An 18,035-nucleotide genomic window follows, 5' to 3' on the forward strand; every position below is an offset into this window, starting at 1 on the left:
TCCTAGGGGCGGACCTAAGCCTACGACATGGAACAAGATCATTTGCGATTGGCTCACCGCTGGAGCGGATTCAGCCATCAGGAAGATGTTTTAGAATCGAGGTACCGGCGGCTGCGTGTTTCCGGAAGACGTGGCGGCTGCTGCCAGGGTTGCTTTCTCTTACATCCCCCCGGCACTACTCGTGTTCCTCCAAGTCGCTGCCGCCACCGCCACTGCCACCACCGCAGCCATGATCTCCTTAACGGACACACAGAGTAAGCACCACCCCCGGGTCCCTACCTTCCCCTCTCCCTCAGGTGCCGCGCACGCCCCTCCCTCACACCCGGGCTCTGCCGCCCAGCCCCGCCCCGCCTACCCCAGTCAATGAATGAAGCCCCAGCTGAGGAGGTCTGGGGGAGGCTGGGGACCTGAGGGGCGGGGTGGGGCGCTACTCCCGGGCTGAACCGGAACGGGACTAGGACGAGAAGGGGTAGTGGGGTCAGGAAAAGAAGTCAACCACCTCCCCTGCGGGCTAAGCTCTTAGGGGTCCGCAGCCGCCTTTGTTCTCCCGGGGGCACTTGGAAGAGAAAGTTGGGGGAACTAAGGAAGGCCTCCGGGATCTAAGGAGGAATTTCAGTGCCAGCGGGACCTGGGAATCCCACTCACAACAAGCCTTGGATTCCTTTGAGGGGTGCTTTTTGTTTTGTTTGAAGGCACTTGCTTTTTTGTGTCAGTGGTGGCTAAAATGCACCCTAATAATAAAAGTTTTTAAATGTATTTGCATCTACTTCTCGGTTCTTAGCACTCCCCACATGCTGCCTGAGCAACAAGACATCACTGGAGGATACTCCAGGTGATCTGCTTAGTGATTTTTTTTTAATGTTAGCAATACAAACACTCACCAGTTAAAGTCGGTCAACTAGTGTTTACTAAGCACCTACTATTACGTGTCAGGTATTGGGCTACAGGTACTGGGGATACCAAAGAACGGCAAACTATTCCAGCTTTCAAGGAACTCACAGTCTAATGAATGTTAGTTCGAGTTTTAGTATATTATGTCCTGCGCTGTTTTAGCTATTTTCATTTTTGGTATGCATCTGCCACTAAGTTCTCAAAACTCAACCAAAAGTACCAAAAGTTGTATTTGACTTTTTTTCATCCAGACTCAGGTTTTGATTTACATTGTCTAGCCTGTTGCACACTTCATAAGTGCTTTTTGATGATATTGATTCTCTTTTGTCCCACCATCTTCCTGTGCAAAGTTTCTTAACCCTTTCTTTGTCAAATAATACTTTACTTTTCCTACTAGTCGAATTTTTTGTGATTTGCTCTTTTGTGCAGACAAATCTTGAATACAAAACAACTTTAACTCTAAATGGAGTTGTGTTTATTCCTTCTCAACTACTATTTTAGATGTCCTGATGGAGTCCTGAAAACTAATTTTTGAGATTCCGTTCAGTGATAACTGCTTTCCTTGTCAAAATAAGCAAAATAAGGACCCATTTATGAGTGTCCTCTGTTTCTTAGAGGCAGTTGTGTCACAATTAGTGTGGGCTGTTCAGAAATTGTTTTATTTGTGGCATAATAACTGGCATTTATATAGAACGTTGAGGTTTGCAAAGTGCATCATTTATGTTATTTTATTTGATTTTTACAACAGTCTGGTGAGGTAGGTACTAGTATAATTCCTATTTTATAGAAAAGGCAACTGAAGCTTAGAAGGACTCCATGACTTGTCCAGGGTCACACAGTTAATGTAGCTGAGGCAGGATCTGAACTCAGGTCTGTGTTCAGATCCAGGGCTTCATCCACTATGCCACCTAGATGTCTCAGAGATACACATGATACCTTTCTTCCCTGGCTTAAAATATTAAATGTGAAGATAATTAAGGCTTTTGCAGCAGCATTAAGTATGTGGAGTTTTGAACTTTGGGCTTTAGTCCCCATTCTGCTCTCTGTAAAGCTTCTGTGCCATAGTTTTCTCTGCTCCTCACCTGCCTCAAATTTGTGATGGATGATTAGCTAAAATACGAATTAACTGTTCCGTCACAGGCCTTATTCCCTACATTCATGTAAGATCTCTTTACAATGACTCCTAAGGAAGTTTTGTTTTGGTGTTTTAGGTGCTAACAATTCGATTTTATCTAATATGGTTTATAATATGTTAGCAGTCTGCAGGTCAGCTGTTGTGATAAAAGTTTTGCCTTATATATTGTCATTTCAGGAGAAACAGTGTGTTACAAAATGTAAATCTAAATTCAGTTCAACAGACACTATGTACCTATTTTTATTTAGTGACTATTACAAGGTCCTGTGCTAAACTGTGGGGATGTAGAGACAAAATTGTTCCTTTTATCAAGGTGTTTACTTTCTTCTAGGGAAATATCACATGTATACAAATTGTATACAAATATATAACTACAAGGTTGCTTCAAGAGGGAGAGAGTTCTAAGAACTAGGAGGATCAGGAAAGGTCTTAGGGAGGAGATAGGATGCTAGGGACTTTATGAGAAAGGTAAGGGGGCCCACATATACAAAACCACAGAGGTGGGAGATGAAATGCTAATACTGGAAACAGCCAACAAGCAAGTTTGACTGAACAGAGTATGCAAGTAGAGTAATGTGAAACAATACTGGTAAGTTCAATTGAGGTGGACTTTAAATGCTAAAAGACTAAGGACTTTATATTTTATCCTAGAGGCAACAGGGAACCATTGCACATTTAGGGGTTGGGCACATGGCATGAGCCCCTCTGTGTTTTAGGAATATCAGTTTGGCTGGTCTGTGGAGGTAAAACGGAGATGAGAGATACTAGGGGCAGGGAGAACAAGTTGGGAGGCTGCTGGAATAGTTCAGATGAGAGGTGATGAGGGCCTGAACTAAAGTGGAGGCAGTGTGAGTAGTGATTTAAGGGACAGATGTGAAAGATGTTAAGAATACATCACCAAAATTTATCAGCTAACTGAATTCGGGTGGTTAAAGAAGAGGGAAAAGTCAGGAATACTCTTAGAAAGAGTAATGAACTTGGAGTCAAAACGGATTTGAATCCCATCTCAGTTACTTACTCCCTTTGTAACCTCAGGCTAGTCATTGATAATATATTATAATTATAAAAAGCCATGAGTTCTGGGTTAAATTAGAAAACTTGTCACTGTCTTATCAAACTGGTTAGAGAAAAGTCAGCTTAATCTCATATTTACCCATGTGTTTCAAAAGTTTAAATTCACCATTATGAAATTTCATAAATTATGTGGGAATGTGCATTTTAATGATTAATACATAACCCTGAAACAAAAGAGAGAGTATAGGAAAAGAACTTATTAATCTATTTGTTAGCACTCTTAGAAGAAGCATGAAACTCTACTTGGTTTTTGTTGGAATTTGAATCTTTTTATGGTACACCTGTGGTTTTTTATTAACTCGTTCACCATTATAGGGTACAAAAGGAAATAAGTCTAGTTACAGTGGAAAAGCAATAAGTATAGTAAAATGGGAATGAATCTCTTTGAAATATTCATGCCAAATGAAATTTTTGTCAGACAAAGCTTTTTGATAGCTTTTTTCAAAAAGGTAAATTGAATAGATGATGCTTCAATTGTATGGATATGTATTTGAAGCAGAAGGTTAAGCTATAATTAGAAATTATTGATAGTGTCTGCTTTAAACAGTGTTTCATAGCCTTGAGGATTTGCTACTGTGGTTTTACCTCACAGGTAGAATAAGGAGTAGCAATATTCTAAAGGCAAGGACACTAAAAGTTTAGAGGAACTTGAGCTATGAATAGGTCAGAAAGATTAGAATCCTTCAGTACAGAAAAAAATGTCACAAACTGTAAAATCAAGTATATAGATAAGGTGACTATAAATGTCAGTACTAAACCCAAGAGACCTTTACAGCTTAGTTTTAAGACTCCTAAAAACCTTCAAAGGAGCAGTAGGGTGTCAAAGTGGATAGAGTCCTGGCCCTGGAGTCAGAAGGAGCCAAGTTCAAATGTGTCCTCAGACACTTACTAGCCATGTAACCCTGGGTAAGTGACTTATCCATGTTTGCCTCAGTTTCCTCATCTGTGAAATGAGCTGGAGAAGGAAATGGCAAACAGTTCTACCGTGTTTCCCCGATAATAAGACACTGTCTTATTAAATTTTTTGGATAGAAAAACACCAGAGGGCTTATTTTCAGGGGAGGGCTTATTTTAATGAACATTGACAGCAATTTTAATAAACAGGTAAATGTGAACAAAAAAATGTACCTTTATTCAATAATGAATTCAATAAAGAACAGGATGACACGCTCACTGCTGCAGCTCTGATTGGATGCAGCTTGGAGCGCGGCGTGCATTTCACGGGGGGGGGGGGGGGGGGGGTACGGTGCATACAGAGAGTACCGTAATGTAGCGTGTAGCGCAGGGGATCACCTTCACTACAGTAGCAATCTCAATAGGGCTTATTTTCGGGGGAGGGCTTATTTTAGAGGAATCTTACACAGTAAGGGAGGGCTTATTATCGGGGAAACACGGGTAGTATCTTTGCCAAGAAACTCTCAAATAGGGTTACAAAGAATTGGACACAAGTGAAATGATTCAACAACCATAAAACCCTCAAAAACTTATGTGGATGAATATATTAATAAGTTTAAAAGTAGCATCTATAAATTCACAGATGATAAATCTATAACAAATCCTTAAAATAGTTTTGAAAACAAAATGTTCAGGCTTTCTATGGGAAATCAGATTTAGAGTTAGAAGGTACATTAGAAGCCATTTACTATAAATTCCTAATTGTACAGATGAGGAAACAAGCCCACAGAGATTAAGTGGTCAGACAAGTACTTTTCTAAGGTCAAAATGGAGAATCAACAACTATCATTTTTCTCAAGAATTGTTGAGTCAAACAGCACAAATACACTTAATCCACTATGTCTAACTGGCCCTAGAGTATACTTACAATCCCAACCAAGCATTTACCCTGATCCTCTTTTTCCTATTTTACCTGCTGCCCACCACTTTCCCTGGACCTCCTAAGACCAAGATCCCCACCCTCTTCCCTTTTCTTGCCCCTGAAACAGCAATCTAATAATTGACTACCATTGTTTCTGGAAAGGACATATCAATTGCATCCCTTATTGCTCCACTTATTCTCCCTGTGGCTTCCTAAACAGAAGCACCTTCCCTGGCCATGATTCTTTCATGTTATCTCCTTCTGTTAGAATCCAAGTTCCATGAAAGCAAGGACTATCTTGCTTTTTTTTTTTAATTTGTACCTAATCTTTTAGCACATATATCAAGCACTTAATAAAAGCCTTCCATTAACTCATTCATTGGTGCCACTTTTAGAGAAATGAATATTGAGCTAAGTAAAGTAACCCTGAATAGCATTTATGTACTTAACACAAGAGTGGACATAAATTTGAAAAGTGAGGAAATATGCATAAGTGAGTGTGTATATATACATATATATATCCATATACAGATATGTGGATCATGATAATACTGTTTTGTAAAACATTAAATTGGATACAAGACATGAAAGGAGAACAGTTAAAGATCATAAAACTGTCAAATGCCAAAGAGAATAGACATAAAGTTTGGAACCAGTGGCTTAAATAACCATAATTTTTATCTCTTTATTCTGTGCTTCCTGTATTGAAGCACTATCTCTTATATAAGGATGGGAAATTTCCATTCAAATTTCATGTTTTGAAGAAATTAACTGATGTTAACTTATACCATTCTTTTGTTACTTCACTTAGATAGCTATTCTATAATGTTTGAGAGCCTGTTCCCTAGTGTAACAACCAAGGGAAAACATCAATCAGTTTTAGAAATCAAGACTTTTATTCTTTGTTACCTTAACCCTATAATTTTTGTTACAGAAATTGGAATGGGATTAACAGGATTTGGCGTATTTTTCCTATTTTTTGGAATGATTCTCTTTTTCGACAAAGCACTACTGGCTATTGGAAATGTGAGTTTTTAAAATATATTTTAACCAATATATTTTAACTAAATTCATAAATAACTTTTATAGCACATGTAATATAATTATTTGGGGAAGGAATTCACTATTATTAGTATGTTTTTTTAATTGTAGATTTAGGTTTAATACACTCTGCTCTTGATCAAGAATAAGGTTCATCAGTTTTAATTATTAATGTGAAAATCAGTGAGATCGTCTAGGTCCAGAACAACCTATAATTTAAAATGTTTAGTTAGTGGTTAAATGATGACCAAAAAGATATCCAATTGATTATATATTAATTGGTCTACCTTTAAAACAAGAAATTGGAATATCTGACCTCTGAAAGTCCTAAATTTCAGTAATTCTTTTAAATTGTTTTGCTCTCAGTTTTCCAATAAGCATTTCGCATTTGCCACTTCGATATAACATGGTGCTTAATTTTTTTTAATATTTTCACTCCTCCAATAATACTTATAGAGTTTATAGTTTATACTAACTAAACGTTTATACTGTCATTTGGATGGAGTGGACGAAACACAAAAGGACAAATTCCTGATAGCTATTCATTATAAGGAGGTGAGGGGGAAAGTAATAGAAAATCACTAGCACCCTAACAATTTTAAGTTAAACACTAATAAAATGTGAACACTATGGAAGATCCATATTGAGTCAGAGAAAGGAAAAGTTAAAAGACAAGTAGGTCAAAATTGTGTTTTTTTTTTTAATTAAGGGATGTTCACAGGACTAATGGTTTTAGTATAATGTTTGAATAATGGTGAGAGTAATGATGTTTAATGTACATTTTAAAATTAATTTTTCCCAAAAGAAACTCACATTTTTTGCAATTAGCATAAGTTAAAATGTAGGTAAAATATTTATGTTAAGAAAAATGCTTTAGAAAACTTGTCTGTTTCTGGTTTCTAACAGATAATTATGGACTGGAAAAGTAAAAGCCAATTATATTTAAGTATTTCTGCCCACCACCATTTGTCTTTTCCTTTGACTACATGCTCTTTAAGTTGCACAGGAAAAGGTATGCAGCTAATTTGCTTCTGCTGCCACTATGTTCTTTGGATTTAACAAACCTTAAGGTGCCATGTACATGTTAGTTATTATTTATAATCCTCTTTATGGAAGGGAGCTTGGGAATCATTTAATTCAAACCATACCAGAAAAATAATTTTGTCTTTGGCACACCTGCTATAGATCCAGCAACCCACTGCCTCAGCCTGTTACACTTTTGAATAGTTCTGTTTACTAAGACATCTGTCCTCCTATCAAGTCTAAATTTATCTCTTCAAAACTTCCAACCATTGATCCTAGTTCTCCCTTTGATAGACAAAACAGTTCTGCTACCTTTTCAAAATGAAACCTTTCATATATTTGATGAGAGCTAGGCTCCTTCCTCTCCCAAGTCATTTTTCTATAGGCTAAACATCTTCAGATTTTCAACAGATCCATATTAAACCCCTTCACTATCCTTGTAATCTTCCCTTGGATATTTTCCAGCTTACCAGTCTTATTCCTCAACTCTAATGCCTAGAACAGATTGCAGGAATCAAAAGACCCAGGTTCATATCTCTGCTCTGCTGTTTAAAGCAGACCTTGGGCAAATCACTTAAACTCTCTCTATTCCTTAGTTTCCTCTTGAAAAAGGTGGATTAGATGATCTCTGGGACTCCTTCAAGCTCTAGATCTGTGTTCCTGTGCACTCAGTGAATATGATGCTCCAGATGTAGTCTGACTAGTAAAGAATACAGAAGGGCTCTCACCTCCTTATGCTTGGAATCTGTATCCCTTAATGAAACCCAGTATCTTGTTAGATCTTTGACTGCCTATCACACCGTTTACTCAAGATACTCTATCTCCTGACTGTACATTTTCACTGACTATGCCTCATTCCTAGAATTCTCTCCGTTCTCATTTCTGACTACTCACTTCCCTGGCATTCTTCAAATCTCAGTTTAAAATCTCATCTAGAAACCTTTCTGAATCCCTTTATGCCAGTTCCTTCCCTTATCTCCAGTTGATTCTGTCCACATCTTGTTTGCACGTGGTTGTTTGCATGTTGTCTCCCCTATTAGGCTGTGAGCTCTTTTGAGAACAGGGCCTATCTTTTACCTTTCTTCGTATCCCTGGCATTTTGCAGAATACCATAGTCATCATATTGACCACATTGACCTCTCACATTCAAAGGAGGCCCTGTAGCTTCCTCCTAAAATAAAGGGATTATCTTAAAGGTTCTATTTCCATAAGCTTACTTTTTTTTTTTTTTATGCAGTATAGTTAAATGCTTTTCTTTATTTTGAGGTGCATTTTCTTTGTCTTCCAGGTATTATTTGTGGCTGGATTGGCTTTTGTAATTGGTTTGGAAAGAACATTTAGATTCTTCTTCCAGAAACAAAAAGTTAAAGCTACAGGGTTTTTCCTGAGTGGTGTATTTGTAGTACTTATTGGTTGGCCTTTGATAGGCATGATCCTTGAAATTTATGGATTCTTTCTTCTTTTCAGGTAAGATACCTAAGTAGGGGTTTGTTTTGGCTTTTATAGTTGAGGAATCTTTTGTTTCCATTCCCACATTCAGTCATATATAAAAACTTTTATTAGAATATCAACTACCAAATGTGCTAATTAGATAAAGTGAAGATATATGGATAATGAGTAATCTCACAGACCTATTTATGTATGATACAGTAAAAATAAAATTTTAATGTGCCTCATATTTCTTTACTAGATTATAGAATCTTACATCATGGATGATATTTGATTTTTCAGTATAATCATCATGCTTAATAATTATTGCCATTTTGTAATAAAACTACACTTTTGATATCACTTGTTATTTTGGAATTTATATCAAAACCATCATGAAAGATTTTAATCGGGGCAATTAGGTGGTATGATAAAGTACCAGCCCTGGAGTCAAGAAAACCTGAGTTCAAACCTGGCCTCAGACACTTGACAACTGTTACCCTTGGCAAGTCACTTAATCCCAGGTGCCTTGCAAAAAAAATTATTTTAATCAGATAATATTTTGTAACTGCCAAAGATGCTGTGAATAAAACTATAGTGTGCAGTTTGTGAAAGGTCCCAGTTGAGTTGAACTAAGTACTTGCAACTGTGGTTATATCAGGATTGAAAGAATGAATTTGAAGTCCCATATGCAGTGATTTGTTACAGAAAATATATTGCCTTTAGCTATCTTTTTAGCTAGATTGAAAATAATTCAGTTTTTTAAAAATACTGTTTCCTTTATTGAAAAACTTAAAGGTATTGGATTTTACTAATATTTTGTTTCAAAAGTTCTCAAGCTTTTTAAATGTTCTATCAATTGTACTTCCTTGATTTGTGGCATAGCACTGGAGATTTGGGGCATTTACTTGACTGTTTGCATTAATAAGTAGTGGAATTGAAATAAGATTTTTTTATTTGAAAGAAACTACTTAAAACTTAGAATCTAGAAATGATCTTTATAAATTTAATGCTTTTTGGGAAAGATTGTGATTCATTTTGTGTTTGAATATATATTTTCAGAGCATGAATATATAATAAATAAATAAAATAAAACTTTAAAATTATACCTAACCCTTCTACTCCTACTGCCTTGATGGTATTTGATTTCTAAAACCCTGAAGTTATCGCTTTTTCCCTTAAATCTAAAACTGAATTCTAGCCACTCTAGCATTTACATTCCTGTCTAATTTTAAGTCATAGATCAACCTTGCAACTTTGTGTTGAATGGTAATACCTTGGATCTAACATCTAGGCCATCCCCTGTGGATTCAAACTGCATCTCACCAATAGTATATATTTTTCTGAGACAAATGGCCAGTGCTTGAATTCTAATTTGCAGCCATAGAAAGTCCATTTAACCTACATGCATCTTGATCCATGACCCTAGCCTCATTAAATTACTGTCTTCTCACTTTTTCATTATTTTCAATTTTTTTTTATTAAAATGCCAGTAATTTGGGGCAGCTAGGTGGTGCAGTGAGTAAGAGTGCCGGCCTTGAAGTCGGGAGGACCTGGGATCGGTTCTGGCCTCAGATACTTAACACCCACACCAAAAAAAAAAAAACTGGCCATGTAACCTTGGGCAAGTTACTTAACCCCAGTTGCTTTAAAAAATAAAAAAGTAAAAATAAAATGCCAGTAATTCTTAACTTCAGGTCAAAATAGATAATACTGATAATAGATATTGATAGATAATATGTAAAATAATTTTGCGCTTATTTTAAATTGTAAAGTTTTAAATATTTGGGGTTCTGGATGTTAATTTGTCATTATCATTAATTTTTAGGGGATTCTTTCCTGTGGTGGTTGGCTTCATTAGAAGAGTACCTGTGCTTGGATCTCTCTTGAATTTACCCGGAATAAGATCAGTATGTGATCATTTATTTATCATTATACTTTTTTTAAAATAAAAAGAAGTTCAATATTTTTCAAAAGTATAATTATTTACCAGTAATAAAATAGCAAGTATGTATATGAATATAGCTGTAACAATAAGTAATTTGGTCATTTGGGTATAATTTTTGCATCTTTTAGATTATAATACCTTTTAATAGCAAAAAAAACCTAGTGGAATGTGAAAATTTGATAGGTTTCACTGCATTATTTTTCCTATTCTCTGAATTCTCTCTAACTGTGTTTTCTGGGTCACCTTTCCCTTAGAGAGCTTAAGGAACTGTACAATTAACTTTCACATATGAGCTGTAATTTTTTAAACTAGATGAGGAAAGATTGTGCCTAAGGAAGAGTGATCAGTCCCACTTTTAGCTGACAACAGACAATCACCTTATACAATCTAAGTTGCTTTTGTAATGAAATCATAGAACCAGCATTGGAGGGGAATTGAAGTTCCATTTCATCTGACCCCCTTCCTTCAACAAATGAATATCTAACTTCCACGCCCTCAGGAATGGGGAATACATTACCTCCTGAGGCAGCCCTTTCAAAGAGTAACTCTCATCTGGCCTACTCCCCCTTAGCAGCGAAGAATAATTCCCAAAAGTCCCTGTTATTGCTTTCAAGTGTTTTCTCCTTCAGGCGACACTGTTAACTAATTCAGTTTTAAGACCTCTCAGTGGGAGGCAATATGATGTCTCTGCCACTAGCTAGCTAGGTGACCTTGGACAAGTCACTTCACCTCAATGAGCAGCAGGTTTCTCATCTATAAAGTAAGGGGTTTTAGAATAATTGATCTTTAAGGTTCCTTCCTGCTCTAATTAATTTCCACAAGCATTAAGTATCTATTATGTGCCACCTCTGGGGATATAAAGAGGCCTTGTTCTCTGGAAACTTAGGTTTAATAGAGGAATGAATCACACAAATTAATTATAACTTTACCCTTTTTTTTTCTAAACCTGTTGTTTCAGTGGATGGGAGCCTTCTTAGTAAAGAGACTCCCTCTGCAAACGTGGATAGGTTTTAGGGTGAGAGACAGATTTGGAAGTTAAGATAAATTCAGATTTGCTATGTTAAATGGGAAGTGTCAGTGGGACTTACATAGGGAGAACTTTCTAGCAAGTACATGACAATATAAGACTGCATCTCAGAGCAGAATTTGAGGTTAGAAATATAAATTTCAATTGCATCTACATAGAGATAATGATTGAAGCCAGTAAGTCCACAAACATTTATAATCTCTTAATTATGCCAGGCACTGTGCTAAATGCTGGGAATACAAAGAAAGGTTAAAAACATAAGTTGTGCCCTAAAGGAGCTCACATTCTAAAGAGGGAAACAATGTGCAATTAACTGTAAATGGAAAGTATTTCAGGAGGTCTGACCCTGGGCTTTGGGGCTAGAGGTGGTTGGTGGAATGGACAGATCAGGAAAACCCTCCCCAAGGAAAGGGAATTTGAGCTGAGTCTTAAAGACAACCCAGGAAGCCAAACCACTGGAGTAGATGAACTTGTCAAGGCAGAGACCTTAATAAGAACCAAAAAAAGTTGGCACAGGACAGAAACTTGAAGAATACCCTCATTTAATCATAACTAGAGTTTATATAGCACTTTCAGGTTTGCAAAACACTATGCATGTTTATCTCATTTGATCCTCATAGTGACTCTGTGAGATAGGTGCTGTTATTATCTGAAATGTACAGATAAAAAACTTAAGTCTGGGAATGGTTTAAGTGACTTACTCAAGGTCACACAGCTAATACATGTCTGAAACAGTATTTGAACTCATTACTTCTTTACTATGAATCCAGTATTCTTATTCAGTGTACTACCAAGCTGCTTCAAAATGTCTGAGACTGTGCCTACGAAGATTGTTGAATGAATGAATAAATGATTTTTTAAATAGTCCTGCCAAATAAAATATTATACTTTCTACTCTTTTAAATAAAATCTCAGTTCCATAAAATGGAGTATTTTGATTAATTTGGATTATCATCACTGTTGTGATGTTTCAACCAGGGAAACTGGTTGAAACTGCTCATTTAAACTGCTATTTTTTTTTTTGATTGACCATTAACATTTTTTCCCCAAATATCACTCTGAAATTTAGAATGAATTTATAAATAGATACCTATGCTACCGACTTTTTAGTACACTGTCAACTCCAGAATTTGGGATAGTTTGCCTACCTTTGCCTTGGAATTCTGCTGGCTGCTGAATTCTTGCATCTTAAAATAGACAAGATAAACTAGAATTCCACAGCATGACTCTTCTTATCTTGTCTCTAGGCCTGGCCCAGGTCAGAGCTACCTAGGCAAGTCCCTTTCTTGAGGCCTCTTCATCAGCCCTAGACTCTCTCCACCTAACCAGCTGAGTCAGGCTTGTCCTGAAAGCAATCACTATAAGCCTCTATGTTCAATCTATCTCATTTCAGTCTCCAGAACTATTTTTTTTTTTAAGCAATTGGGGTTAAGTAACTTGCTCAAGGTTACATGGCCAGTTATTTCTGGGTGTGGTGCTAAATATCTGAGCCCGGATTTGATCCCCAGGTCATCCCAACACTGGGGCCGGTACTCTTACTTGCTGAGCCACCTGGTCGCCCCTAAGCAATTGGGGTTAAGTAACTTGCCCAAGGTTACACGGCCAGGTGTTTCTGGGTGGGTGCTAAGTGTCTGAGCCTGGATTCAATCCCCAGGTCATCCCAACACTGGAGCCGGTGCTCTTACTGGCTGTGCTACTTGGCCGCCCCTCCAGAACTATTTTTAAAGCCACAGCCAGGATGGTCTTGGACTGGCCTGGAATTTGGGGCTTATATTTCTATAAGTATATGGTCACTTCAACTTGAATCCAGATCAGAATTGTAATTAAGACATAGATCTGTGAAGACTTTCAAATCATTCACCTCAGTCCCTAATTTTCCTGTCATGCAATCACAGGGGCTTGAACACCTCATTTTATAGATGAAGAAATTGAGCCCTAAAGAGGTAGTGATTTACCCCAAATTATACAGTTTAAGTAGGAGAACTAGGAACTTGAACCCAGTGTCCTTAACTTCAGCACCAGCACTCTTTCCACGGTAAAACGTCTATCAAATATTTAATCCTAAGAAATTCAGGCATTCAGCATCCAAACATACTATTGCCAGCATTGTACAAGCTCAGGACCATCACCTTTTAATTTTAACACAGTTTTACTTAAGGATATTTTGTAAAAACCAAAGTTGTCTTCTTATCTTGCTATAGGAATTGTATAGTGTTAGTCTGACTAGATGTATAATTAATTTCTCTGGTCCTGTACTTTCATTGGCATAAGGAACTTCCAGTGAGGAAACTCCCTCTACCAACAGCATTCAGTCTTTGAGAAGTTAAACAAGAAGGTAAATGACTTACCCGGTGTCACATGGCCAGTGTATGTCAGAGGCAGGATTTATTGAACCCAAGTTTTCCTTACTCCAAGGCCAATTCTATTCATTAAACCATATATATACATATATATATATATATATATATATTTCCTGTTATCACTGCATTATGCTATTTGTTGAAGTAAAAATCTTAGTGAATAGAAAGTTAGTTGACATGCCTTTTTAGTATTGTAACACTTGAATTATTTAGACTTGAACACCTCCCTTCTAATAGTGTTCTACTGTAGGAGCTCACTCCTACCCACTCTAGGATATTGAAGGAAAGCAAAACTACTTTATATATTTAGTTGTAAATTTTTATCATAATATAAATCTGTAACTTTTGCTCATATTATAAAGTTTGTTTTTAACACTGTTGCAAACATTCTCAGACTAAAGTCAAGAAACCACAATTTTAATTTAATTAAAATTTTAATCAGTAGTTGATCTTCACTATTGATTGATCTTAATGGAGTTAAATCTGTTTGTTCAAAGACTACATAGGCTCAGAAGAGAATCCACACTAATGGTCAGTTGAAACATCTTACTGGGTTTATTAATGCATGAATGGCTCATATTTTAGCTTCTCTTCTTTTTTTTTCCTCTTTTGTTTAAGCTAATGGTGACCCTCATTTTTCACATTTATTTATCCATTGTATTGCATTTTCATGTTGCACCTTCAAATTTCAATGCAGAACATGTCATGCAAAAACAGTATTGTAAGAAATTTATTTTGCAACCTTTAAAAATGTCAGAAGACTTTAGTGAATATTATTTAATCAATTATTATTAGTCTTATCTTGGATTTCTTCAAGTAAGTTTGCATTTTTAATAAATACATGTAAAGTGTTCAGTTTATGGATAGTATATGTCTTTAACTGCCTTCTTTGTCTTCTTCCCTACAGCTTGTAGATAAAGTTGGAGAAAGCAACAATATGGTATAACAGCAAGTGGACTAAAGATTGCATTAAAATTGTGTTATTTACAAAAGCCCCTTTGAAGAATATTCAGCACAAAATTAAATCACACGAAACAGCTTATTACATCTTTGACATAAGTTTATAATGTGTAGTCTGCGAAGTACCTACAGTAATTAGCAAAGAAGCAACGAAAAGGTGCTTGATTCCAAGACAAGTGACTAAGAATTCACCAAGTGAACTGAAGAAGGGGAATGCCATGTTACAATCTATATTTAAACTGTTGAAAGTTATTTTTATTGTTTTTTTTTTCACAATGTGCTAAACACAGCCATCCCAATAGAACTGTGGTGCCTGATTTCTGTCTCCTTATTTTGAAGGTGCAGAAGAGCCACCAGGCATTTGGTTTTTTAAAGAAATGCTCATTGCAATGGCAAAAATGTTTCCTGTTGTTTAAAGAGAGTTGTAGCTCCAAAAGTGTTGCATGAGTTAGGATGGATTATGTCATTTTAATGTATTAAAAACAAAGGAAAATCCAAACAACTTTGTTGTATGGATCAGACTTCTTTTTTGTTTGTAAATACAGAGTTTAAATAAACTTTTGCTGTTCTTAGGAATCAAAGCCAGATGTAAATGCTAACTGGATTTACCTTCTGTGCTGGAATATGCAAAGGTTATTCGTTTTTTAACTTGGATCCTAAATTATAGGTGACTAAAGCTTTCTTTGGTCAGTAGAATACCTTGGGGATTTCATCTCCAAGATACCTGCATGTATAATTACATGTGAGCCTAAAAAGACGTACCCTTTGTCCACTAAGTATCCTGTTACATATCTTGTCTCATGGAATAGTCTTTTATTTCAGATACTTAATGATGCTAACTTGTATTTTTCCTATCCAAACATAGCTTGTTTTTAAAGTTTGAAAAGTCTGTCTGGCATGATAATAGTTTCCTTGGGGAGAGAGAAAAATCCTACAAGTTTCAGATCTCATTTTGCTATTGTTCAGAAAGAAAAAACTCCCTAAAGAGTTAACTGTTGTTTACCTTGGGACATGTGAAGTGTTGAAAAGTTGAAACTTCTGATTGTATCTTAAAGGGCTATTCATATAAACTGAAAAGTTGGTTTTCTTATTTAAAAATGTCTTATGTTTGATATGAAGATTTTCCACAAAGAGTTGCCTAAAAAAACCTGAGTGATGATATAAGCAAATTATTTTAGGCTGTTTAGTAACTAGATTCTTTCAAAGCCAAGGAAGTTAAGAAAAATGTATTCTGTTTTGTTACAACCATTTGGCAAGTGGTAAGAAATCCATTTTTTTTCTTTATAGGCTTCCCCAGTTGGCATACTTTTTTTCAAGGATGTAGAAACATTTGAAATACATTTTTTATCAGCCACAATACAGCTTGTTTTACCACTTGTGATCACTTTCCTTTTTCCTCTATTTTTTTATACATTTTGCAATGCTTCTTGATCCAAAAAAATCATAATTGTAGAAATTTGATTTTCAGCACCGGCCCCAGTGTCGGGATCACCTGGGGATAGAATCCAGGCTCAGACACTTAGCACCCACCCAGAAACACCCGGCCATGTAACCTTGAGCAAGTTACTTAACCCCAATTGCTTTAAAAAAAAAAAAAAAGAAATTTGATTTTCATTTTAAAATCATTCTGTTACTTCTCAAGTTTATGCTGTTGAAAGTCAATAGTGAGAAAAGCGGGGGACAAGTTCCCAACCTTTTTCAAAACAGAAGAAAGAAGATTTAAATATGCAGTAAAATGGTTCAGTCTTGTGGATTCAATGCAAAGGCATTTGATGCATGACAAAACTCATGCATTGGATAAGACATTTTGAAATGGAGACTCCTACCTCAACAGCTGTCGGAATCTTAAGAGACTTGGTGTTTTATGTCTGTAATGTTCAAATAGTCTCATCCATTGGAGAATGTAAAAAACATACTTTGGGCTTTGAATGTTCTATGCCTTTGTTCTACCTATTTTTGACGCATGTTCATTATTTACAGTAGATTATGAAATTTGCCTTTTTTAAAAGCAAAAACAAGATCTACTTAAATGAATAGCTACATTGCAATTGGACCTTTTTAGATGTGAATTTCTATCAAATTATTCCTTGCACTGTGATAAACACTCCTTTCCCAAGAACCTTCTTTTAGCAAATAATGTTGGGCAGAAACTTGGAAGATAGATCTAACAGCGATGCCTCAGTCAATGAAATTGAGAGGTGGTGCAATTTTCATTTTAAGTGAGTCCACTGTTATGATCAGTCTTAATTTCTGAACTGCTTGGAAGCATTGTATATTTTATAAATGTACTGGTCTTCTGACAGAAAGCACTGTAAATATCACTGTCTCTTAAATTAGCTTTCTGTCTTTGCCACTAAAGTGTAATTTGATTTCCAGAGAGGTGGAGGAAAAGGTCAAATGCTACCTAGCCTTAAGTGTTTCTGTCATGCTCAAGTGTATTTTCTGTAACAGAAACATAATTGGAATGTTTTTCTTTCCCCTAATAAATTGTAATTCTTAAAATATTGCTGCTTTTAAAAAGTCTCACAAACAGATTATATGATCTAAGCAATTGAATAATGTAAATACACTTGTCTTATCTCTCAATAAAAAGGTACTTTTATATTAAGTGGTGGTCAAGTGTATATTCTAAAATTCAAAAAACAAACTAAAAGCAAGCATGAAAGAGTAAGCCACCTCACCTTTTTAATGCACTTTATAATGTGCTTTTTATGAAACTTAAGACACTTGGTACCTCTATAAAAATATGTAGTATAATTCGTTTAACAAATCACAGTATTCATGTCAAGTAACTTTTAAAAACATGAATTTTTTTTAGCAAAGCACCTATATCCCAAGGGTAATTTACTTGATTTAGGTCATCTGGCTTCTGAAAAGAGCTTCAAAGATTGACAACCTTCATTCAATTTATAACATGCCCCTATATTCTTAACCTTATGTGTAGAAAAAGTCATCCACCCTGAGATGCATAGCATTCAGGTACAAAAGTAACTGTAATCTAGATTCCCCTCAGACTTGTTAACTGTGTATGTATTTAAAAGATTTTTGCAGGGTGAAAAATGATACTTTGCCTAAAACTATAGTAATTTGCCAATATGTAGTGTTTGTAGTAACTATGCTTTTTGAGAGCTAGATGGATTTATTTACAGGTAAGGGTATAGTAATCTGAGACTGCCACTTCTCTAAATGTTGACAAATCACCTCACCTATGTGGGCCTCAGTTTTCCCAGGTATCAAGTGAAAAGTTTGAATGAATTATCTCTAGGATCTGCTGGACTCTACTTGGTGTATTGTGCTCCATGCATACATGTTCACTGTATTTTTGCAGCTAC

General features: G+C 36.0%; 1 protein-coding gene across 2 annotated transcripts; it reads left to right on the forward strand.

Moving 5' to 3' along the window:
* Positions 1–86: 86 nt before the first annotated feature.
* GOLT1B (golgi transport 1B) lies at positions 87–17,311 on the forward strand. Of its 2 annotated transcripts, XM_069106202.1 has the most exons (6): positions 87–254; positions 5,851–5,942; positions 8,269–8,447; positions 10,237–10,318; positions 13,655–13,718; positions 14,651–17,311. In XM_069106202.1, the coding sequence occupies exons 1-5, from the start codon at positions 230–232 to the stop codon at positions 13,700–13,702; spliced, it is 426 nt and encodes a 141-aa protein (XP_068962303.1). In that variant the 5' UTR covers positions 87–229; the 3' UTR covers positions 13,703–13,718; positions 14,651–17,311. The 2 variants fall into 2 exon arrangements, with proteins under 2 accessions (XP_068962303.1, XP_068962304.1); XM_069106203.1 differs by lacking the exon at positions 13,655–13,718.
* The last annotated feature ends 724 nt before the right edge of the window (positions 17,312–18,035 follow it).

Source organism: Petaurus breviceps, unplaced genomic scaffold, assembly GCF_028583685.1.
Source record: "Petaurus breviceps papuanus isolate PSGF00001 unplaced genomic scaffold, PetGlider_PUasm1.0 78, whole genome shotgun sequence".
Taxonomy (NCBI): Eukaryota; Metazoa; Chordata; class Mammalia; order Diprotodontia; family Petauridae; genus Petaurus; species Petaurus breviceps.